Raw genomic sequence first — 9,540 nt, 5'->3', positions numbered from 1 at the left:
TGAATTCGTAAGTGATAATTTGAGGCCGTCTTTTAATAGAACTGGCCTGCCGATTGACGACTCTATGCAGGCGGCAGTGAGTGGTGAAGGTTATAAGGCAGCTTCTTGTTTCGCGTAAAGCTGACGTAGGTTCCTTAATTGCAAAATCCCCATAGGCAGGTCTCTCAGATGTCGGACGTTTTAAGCGAATGGACGAGGACTGTTTGTGAGTCTAAAGTACGGGTGAGAGGCACAAGTTCTAACCGCGCTTCGCTATGTATGCTTGGTTGTGTTTACACTGGAGCCGAAAATACACAAGCAACGATGATGGAGCTTGAGGTGTTAGGGCAAGCTAATTGCGTTGGGTACCTGTGATGAGTTGGGATGAAAAGCGAGTGACCAAACGAATGAACGAGTGTGAGAGCAAGAGTGAGAGTGAGAGTGAAAACAAGCAGGGATGATGGTAGAAGGAAGATTGAGGTTGAAATTGAGATTGAGAGCGAGAGGGAGGAATACGAGAGATAGATTAACTAAAATGATGTATGTATGCATGCCGCTACTGTGCCATTCCCAGACCCAACTCAGGTACAGACATTACGGTAGATTCACTGGTTGAGGGTCGTAAACTTTGAATCTGACTTCCAAACTCAATTGTTACTGCAATGCAGCCTTCCGTTGATATTGGGTTGAGTATCACTATCATTGAGTCGTTACTGTTACAGTGCAGCTGCATGACTCCTGCAGGCAACGTGGAATATAGCACGGGTACATTGCCACTTGCTGAGATGCTTACTGGCGGAAGCCCTTTATTTCTTTGATATAAAACTGTTGGATGGGATAATATGGATTGGATCATTCGAGGTGAGGGTGGCTGCAAGCGGCTACTGTCTTTGTTACCGTGATGCACATCCACCAAAGTACTAAAGATAAGTGCCAAAGTATCCACTGCTGGTGCCGACATGGACATGGACATGGAGATAGATTTACCAGGATCTAAGCTTGGAACTCGATCAGCTTAATCACTCTGTTTGATTCTGTTCTGCCCTACAACGGCGGCAGGCAAGGGACTGGACACTCCACAGTGACGAGACATGAGCGGCGATCACAGCTCAACTCAGATATCTCAAAGTCGATTCTTGATTCTCATCAACAACGTCTACAATGCAATATATATTGTTCGCTAAAATTGGTGCCATTGCATTTAACCCATTCCTTATCACACATTTGAGTCACTCACACCTGCAGAAAATCAGGGCCCTCCCAGCTGAAACCACTACTGCGACCCAGCTGTACCAACAAACTACCTACCTACCTACCTACCTATGGATCATGAGAATGGAGCCTGGCACTAAAAGCAGATAAAAGAAATGCACCATGAACTACAGTTGCAGTAACAAAGGTAAGTGCTTACATAGTATGTCGTTGGCTGCCTCCGAGTGTCTAGGTGCTTGATCTACAGGGCTCTCAATGATGGACCACCTTTTCATTTCAATACTGGACTAATAAGTCAGGGTGCATATCCATCCCAATCTCAACCTTGTCCCTTGCGCAACGGCATCAAATATTATGAAATCTGGGTAATAACCCGGGTCGTCAAATGATTTGCAACCGTCCATTGATAATCACATGGATAGTATAGTGCTATACGTAATCATCGACAATCAGGGACCTGCCGCTATGTTTCCATATTTGGCTCTAATACCAAACGTTTTCTGCAACGACGTCAAAGAGTTGCAGCATCACCACGTCAGTCTCTCTCTCTATCCTGCTGCCTCCCTCGCCCTCACCCTCACCAGCTGCTGCGCCTCGTCCAGTTCTGAAAAGAGACAGCACTTGTCAGGTGGGATGCCGCGTCGATCAGTGTTTTCATGATTTCGCCGTCTATAAGTGAAAGTGCACACAAGAATAGCAACATGCTGCTCTCGGTATACATCACTGGTCAGGTACAGGTACATACCCAGTTACAGATTAGTAGACTAGAATACGTGGTGGGCTGTAAGCGAGTTGGTTCTCCTGATCTACAGAACAACAGTGAGGGGTAACTAAGAGGGGAGGTTCTCGCATGAACGATATTCTTATGATTAAGCACACATTACGTGTGAATCTTGTTGTAAAAGACAAGAATAGATGTGAAGCGTCAAGGTCGAGTCTGCAGGCAGACAGTCTGACAGTCTGACAGTCCAAGCTGGTCATTCTTATTTGGTGGTTGAAAAAAGTACATCTCCACTATCATGGATACCTGACTACGTCAGACCAGGACGTGTCCGGAGAAAAGAGCAGAGAAAACAGCACGTTCAAGAGTAGAATGCACTGAACAGACAAGATATGGTAGATAAGAGGCTAAAGAAGTGATTTGGCAATATTTACAGAGTCTATAGCCAAAATAGCTAAACAATTGTAGCTGTAAAGTCACGGTCCTCCAGTGTAGACTTAAACTCAACCAATCCGGGGTAAAACGATAATGCGATCCCGCCGATAAGCCGAGCCTTCCAAGCTCTGTGCTGCTTATCTCAATCCTGGCTACGACCGGATATCCAGGTCAAAATTTCAACAGCATCGACGTCAACCCACCACAACGGCCTTATAACCTCTAATTCATCAACCACATCACCACACCCAACCCGCCAAAATGGATATGTACGCTTCTGCTCCCCCGAAACCCCTTCAGACGATCACGATACTGACCGAGTCTTTCCAATTGCAGGCTTTCAGCCGCCGAGCAGCGCACTCTTGAGCAGCGCATGCAGAAGCGCCAGGTCAAGGAGTTTATGGGTGTATGTCTATCCCGAGACAGGACGTTCCTACCGATCCAATGCTAATTCTCACAATAAAGGCTTTCGGCGGTCTTGTCGAGCACTGCTTCATGTCCTGCGTCGATGACTTCACCTCCAAGGCCATTTCCAACCGGGAAAGCGGCTGCATCAACCGCTGCGTCCAGAAGTGGATGGCCTCTCAGCAGCGCATCAGCGACCGCTTCCAGGAGCACAACGCCCAGCTCACAGCCCAGATGAACAAATAAGTGCGACAGACTCGGAATCGCGGCGTGTACGAATAGGAAGAAGGATATACCAACATAAAAACTCCGCACGAGATTTACTCTATGGCGTCAGATGTATACCGGAAGGTCGTCTCCCATGATGCCGGAAGGGGATGAAACGACGACGATGATATTGGGCGCGGCAGGTTTCTGTAGCGCCAAATTGTACTTCTACATCATAACGGGGTATAGACACGAACGATTGAGCTTGGAACTAACTAAACCCCATGGAATGAAAATATGGCCCATTTCTCCTTCACTCACCAAGTTGATAGGAAGGCTCGCTGGTCGTTGTTATTTTATAGCTCAAGTACGATCGCTCATGCTGAAACATATCAACCGTGATAAAACAAATATGATATTGTGAATCGATTTCTCTCATCACTGTAGCCATCCGTTATCAAATTAATCAGATAATAATCTCTTATGCCTTTGCACAATGCACATGACCCGTTTCCAACGCCAATGACCTGAGCTGCTACTGGTACTATACATCTCGGTAATAATCGCTATTTTCTTCTCTAAAACCTTTCATCATATTCAATTCTCCGCCTCATCACTCAGCACATCCCGGATAGCGTCCAGTTGCGCTACAGCTTTCTCCTCCAAAAGACTATCATAAGCTCCAGCGGCAGGCTTCATGCCACGCCAATCCATTTCTCGTTGTCCTAAAGGCATAAGTCGCTCCTTTAGCAGCTTCTTTGTGCTCAACCAAAACTCGACGTTTTCCAGAAGGTTTGCTGAATCCCATTCGACGTCCGGAATGTCCCGGTTGTTGTTTACACGAAGAGCAGCAAGTACTCTCGTGAGAAGAGCCAAAGAATGGACTTCGGAGATAGCCACAAGCGTCAAGTAGTGCGGTGACGCTCGAGACTGTGTACGACTCGCTCCTGGTGCCTCGAAACGGTCCACACTTGCTTCCAGCAGGTGTGGGAATTGGTTCAGCACATAGGCAACCTCTGGAGCAATGGTGGCGCCCAAAGCTGTAAGCAAGTTCAACATTAGGGGCAGCAGTCCCTTGGCCCAGATACCGTAGCAGCGTTGCACAACAGGAGAATCTGAGTAGGGGGAGATGTTGGACTTGAGCATGAACTTTGTCAGGTTCGCCGATAGAATGTTGCTCAGAATTCCATCACAGGCCATCTGCTCGGCAATTAAGGGCAGAGTAGAGAGTTCAAGCAAGAATAGCATGCTCAGCTCGCCATAAATTGGGTCACCCTGGTCAGACAGCCTGTCAGCCCAGGAGTAGAGGGATGACACAGCATGTAGAACTTGATGCTCAGCCATAATGTTGAGCACCTGGGTCTGTGATTGGTCCATGTTGGGCAGGCTAAGGCATGCTTGGAGGATGGCTGTCAGTAGTCCAAGGTCCTCTGGCGACACACTGGTCTCGTTGTCGTGTACCAGGCTGACTAGTGCACGGAAACCTCTGCCAACGACGCGGTCGAGGACGTTCAGCACGGTTTGTGTAACCGTCACCGTGGTTCCCTCAAACACATCTTGGGTTTCTTTCTTACCACCAGTGTGGTACGCACGCAGGGTGACAAATAGAGCCTTCAGCAGGGTACGATAATATGAGATAGACTCTGGTCCCCAAGGCTCTTCAACTCCATTCATTGTCCCAACAAGGGTCGAAAGAAGCTGGTTGATGTCCTTCACTGGCACAGAGGATTTGACAAGCCGTTGAATCAACACAAGGGCAAGGTTTGCCCGGGATTCAACCAACTTGAGGAAAATATGCTCAGGCCCAGGGATGCCCTGGTTTGCATTTAAGCATTGCTGAGCAACCTGCAGCATTTGTTTCTCCACAGTGTCGTTCTTGGGCAGGCATGTAGAAAGTTCAACAAGTAGAAACTCCCAAGCATGGAAAAGGGCCTATTTATCGGGTCAGTTAGGGTAACAAGAGACTGGATGTGGTAACTTACAAGCTGAGCATCGACAAGGGACAAGTTCGTGTTTGCGCGCTCCATCTCTGCCTTGAAGCCATCATCCTTTCGAGCCTTCCAGCCAGGGTCGAACCGGAGCATCTCATCAGCACGCTCGAGGTCGTAGTAGTAGCTCTTTCCTAACTCTCGTGGCTCAAGAGCAGTTCGTTTGAAGTAATCCACAGGACAGTCAGAGTACTTGTTCGAAAAGTTCCTTGCAAAGTTATTGTGCAAAGACTTGTTGTAGCCTCCAACCTCGACTCCGTCACGGAGGTAATAGTCAAGATCGCTGACAAGATTCTTTGCAAGCGTATCGGAATTACCAAGGTGTCGTGAATGGTATAGCTGCATGGCAAATGTCTCGGCAACGTAGGCGGCTAGTCTTGCCTCGAAGCCGGCACGAACAGCGTCACTCTTGGCAGTGAGGTTGGATGGCTTGAGTTCTCGAACATATGCTCTGAGGCCATCCAGGTACGCTGTGTCTTTTTGCAGTGTGAAAACAGTCCAGGGCCAGAAGTTCTGAGCTGAGGCGACAAAGTCAAGTATGACCAGTGCTTCGCTCACTTCAAGATCCTTCAGCTTTCCAAGCTTGGCAAGTCCTGTGGCGAAGACTGAGTTGGAAGAAACATCAGTCTTCTTCTTATCCTTCATCGCCTCTCTTGGGGTTTGTCCTGTAAGAAGACAGTTGGACATCCACTGCTGCCTGTTCCTCAAGATAGCAGAGAAGAATCTCCAAGTTGCCTTGACTTCTGTTCTTAACTCGAAAGGCTTTCCAAGGGTTGACAGAAGCTGCAAGAAAGATTTGGAAATTTGAGGTCCTAGGTAACCAAGTAGCGAAGGAGGTTCGCTTGAAGACTTGCCAGCATTGACAACCAAAGACTCCAGTAGCCACATTGTAGGTCTGCGATAATGGTCAGATGCTGCACATAGACGTGCAAGCAGGGTCGAGCTCTTGAAGAGATAGGTCTCGATCATGCTAGAGGATTGTTCGAGATAATTGGCAACCCGCAAGAGAGTGGCCGATAGCTCTAGGACAGCGCTCAACTGTAGGTGAATCATCTCCACACGCCTTGGGTAGAGTGTGCTATCGGCCGTTGTGAATGCTGTAATTAAGGAAGATAAGAGAGGCTGGAAACGAAGAGATCCAGTCGAAGGTGAAACAAAGCAGTCAATAACATAGGAGGCGGCTGGTCGAAGGCAAGAAGTCAGGTTCTCCGAGGTGGAAGAATCGCCAAGGCTATAGCTGTACAAGATGATCTTGTGCAAAATAGGCACGACATCTCGAAGAATTGATGAGCGGCAAGTATCAGACGCAAACCTCCAGGTGGATGTGTTCTCAAAAATATCGACACCCGCTTGAGCAACCGCATAGCTGACCTTTGCCAACACCTTGTCAGCTGTTCCAAGCCAAGGGTTCAAGTTCGACTTGCTCTTGCCGGCAGTTTGAATGCCAGCTCGGCGTTGAACGGCTGAAGTCATCGCAGTATCAATCACGTTACCGAACAGTCGTAGACAAGAAGACAAAAATTCAAGTCGCTCCTGGACTAAATCCAGGCTGCCCACAACCTTGGTGAGTTTGCCGGCTCTTGACTCGGAACTCAGTAGCTCGCACCGAGAAAGATAGGACCAAACTCTGCTGGGGTAAATTGGCAAAACCGCGTCCAAGAATTGTATGCAAGAAGTAAGAATTGTCACAACGACATCCTCACTTTCTGCCAGGTCAACCTGCATATAATAGTCCATTGTATCACAAACTACTGTCAACAAATCCCTCCCGCTGCCCGCATCAATGTGCTTCTTAGCCTCTAGGAGAATATCGTTGTCTGCAAGCACTAGGGCTCCTGCTGTATCTTCTTGCGCGGCGTTCAATTGTTCCATGCGAATGAGCGTCGCGAATAGAGAGATGACTTCGGCTGTTTCCTCAGGTTGGAGCATTCCAAGTTCGGATTGATAACCTTCCTTCATCAAGTTGATTTCCAGCCGACGGCCCAAAAGGGAAATTGTTGAGTGAGGGTACTCCATTGAGACAACTCTGCCTGTATCTGTAACGAAGCGGCCATATGTGCCAGCTGGTATTCTGTACGAATCATCTTCGGCACGCCTACCGCGCCACGAGGGGGACAGTGAGATGATAGGGATGTCCTGTAGCAGGCAGAAAGTGTTTGTATTCTCATCCTCTTGAGCAAGTTCGTAATCTTGAAAGTGGTCAGGGAGAACGAATGTCAGTGTGGGCGTCACCCGAAGAAGGTTGTGAATCATCTGCGGCCGCTCGCCATCGCGGAGGCTCGTTGCGCTCGCAAGTGTTCGGCAGAGAGTAATGAAGGGCATGAACTCGTAAGGGTACCTGTCAAGGGCTTGCTGAAAGAAGAACTCCAAAGCGAGGTCGTCATTGACCATAGAGGCGAGGATATCCTGCTTTTCCGAAAGGTTTTCCTTGGACGAGAGATCCCAGTAGTTTCGACCAGCGCTAAGAACAGAAAGCAAGGCGCTGACGGGTTCTGACTGATAACCAACAATGGGGTATGAAACTTTGAGGAGTTCCAGGAACACGTTGCGAAGTCTAGAACTGAGCAAAGGTGTCATACTGCCTTCATCAGAGGGACCTAGGCTTGATGCCATGTTGGATATGACATCAAAGACTCGCCCCTGAGCAGTAACCGCCGATGCAAGCTGTTCCACCACGACAAGGTCCTTGGACGCCGTCGCATTTTCAAGGAAACCGTCGAATTTTGAGGATTCGATAGAGAAAATGCTGCCTGCCGAATTGCGCCTTGCAACTGGTCGGATTACACCTCCAGCCTCAAAGGTTTCTCGCGCATTCTGTTGCAGCAAGTTGTCTCGTTTTTCGGTTCTGGCTTGATAAGATACGTTCATGCGATGGAGGAGCAATGTCCAGGCGAATATGACAGGCGAAGCATTTTCAGAGTCGGCGTCTGCTGCATTGAGCACACTCTTGTGAACTTGCTCGAGGACATCGGAGGAGAGGAGATATGTATCGTAGGTGGTATCGGCTTGGGTCGCGTCCTCCTCTCTCTCGGAGAGATAGGTCAGTGAACGAGCTGGTTTAAGTAGAATCAAAGACACAGCGACTGAAAGTGTCTTCAAGGGCGTAACTAATGGGGCAATGCTTTCGTGGATCGGCTGGACAGCGTCAAAGAATCTGTAGACGTCCATCAACAAAAACCACTGGTTGACAGCATTCGAGGGCGCAAATTCGTCGCCAAAACTATCCACTATCTGGAACACAACGGACAAGGCGTGAACAGCTTCGGTTAAAAGAGTTCGTATCCAGTCGATTTCAACCTCCTCTGTCACCCACTTTTCGTCCGTAACAGCTTTGAGGCCAGATTCGATACTGCTCATGGAGTCTGTCAGAATTTGAAGGTAGGTAGGCAGTAAGGGTTCGGCATCGTCTCGCGAAGGTAAAGTCAGTCGGTAAGTCTTGGCCAGGTCAAGATCGACATTGGCGAAGGTAGGTAGTCTCCCGTATAGTTTGATAGAGTTGGCGTAGTCCGCCGACATCATAAAAAAACGGCGTTCGGTAAGGTATGTATCGAACAGGCGTCGCTGTCTCGTCTCGGTTTTCTCGAACTCGGCCCATATCTCCTCAGCATCCAACGCAGATGCTGAGCCCAAGTCTGACAGGAATCCCGACCCCTGGCCGTTGTTAAGGCCAGCAGCTTCTTGCAAGTTCTTTGCATCCTGCGATGATAGCGGACTGCTGAGGTGGCGAGCTGGGCGAGACTGGTGTTCGATAACGACGATGCGGAGAGCTGCAACTAGGTTGATTTTGGCATTCTTGCTGAGCCATTCGGCATCCTTCTTGATCGTCTCGATATCTGGTCGTCCATCCGAGCTAGCAGGCACGTTGATCGGCGCTGTTTTTGTTTGAAAATCTTTTTTGGTAGCTTCATCTGCGGGTGCGAAGGTGCTGGCAGGATCCTCAAGAAGACGGTGAACATAGTCGTCGCTCAAAAAGTCGATAACAGCAGAGCTCGTAGTCCTCTGACCAGAGCTATCGGAAAGCGCAGTTGCGATAAGCTTCCATGATCTGCGCAGGTTGCCCGTTAGAATACATGTTTGTTTACATAGGGATAACCGCAAAGGATAGATACTGTGTGAAGGAATAATAGAACTTACAGAAGCACCCTCTCCCCAGTCAGGCATTGTTCTAGGGAGGGGAAATATGTGCGATCGGCCACCGGCGCCATTGCAAAGAGCGTCAAGAAGGCGACAGTGGCATGCGATGCATTACCTTTTAAAATGAGGTAAATGCGAAGTTTGATGCTTGTTGACGCGCCTGGTCGCGATGAGCTTTGGCTGAACAAGGTCAACTTTTTGGAAGCTAGAGAGCTCTGGTTTAGCCGGCGTTTATGCGCTATTTCATCTGCAACCGCTTATCGGATCTTGGCCACCTTTTAAGGTTGTGCGTCTTGCGCACTGTAGAATACACTGTCAAAAACACTTTAGCAGGCATTGTTCTCCCGCCTGTAGAGCAGTGCGAATTCAACTGCCGTGCACCGGTGAGTTGTACAAAGGCGACTTCACTTTCTTTGTTCAATGGTTTATTAATCCCAAGTGAGTCACTCTTTTTCAACA

At 48.6% G+C, this 9,540-nt stretch overlaps 2 protein-coding genes across 2 annotated transcripts; one reads left to right on the top strand and one right to left on the bottom strand.

Annotated features, from left to right (window-relative positions):
* The first annotated feature begins 2,553 nt into the window (after nt 1-2,553).
* Nucleotides 2,554-3,382, top strand: FGSG_05543 (uncharacterized protein). Its single transcript, XM_011325789.1, has 3 exons — nt 2,554-2,616; nt 2,684-2,753; nt 2,813-3,382. Exons 1-3 carry the CDS (start codon nt 2,609-2,611, stop codon nt 2,996-2,998), a joined length of 264 nt encoding a protein of 87 aa, XP_011324091.1. The 5' UTR covers nt 2,554-2,608; the 3' UTR covers nt 2,999-3,382.
* Nucleotides 3,383-3,556: 174 nt separating this feature from the next.
* FGSG_05542 (uncharacterized protein) lies at nt 3,557-9,152 on the bottom strand (the record flags this gene model as incomplete). The annotated part of the gene is made up of 3 exons (XM_011325788.1): nt 3,557-4,891; nt 4,942-8,992; nt 9,082-9,152. 3 exons carry the CDS (start codon nt 9,150-9,152, stop codon nt 3,557-3,559), a joined length of 5,457 nt encoding a protein of 1,818 aa, XP_011324090.1.
* Between the last annotated feature and the right edge of the window lie 388 nt (nt 9,153-9,540).

The sequence above is a fragment of the Fusarium graminearum genome, chromosome 3 (assembly GCF_000240135.3).
Source record: "Fusarium graminearum PH-1 chromosome 3, whole genome shotgun sequence".
Classification (NCBI taxonomy): domain Eukaryota; kingdom Fungi; phylum Ascomycota; class Sordariomycetes; order Hypocreales; family Nectriaceae; genus Fusarium; species Fusarium graminearum.
Note: the sequence above shows the minus strand (reverse complement) of the source record. Positions and strands in the feature narration are given on the sequence as shown.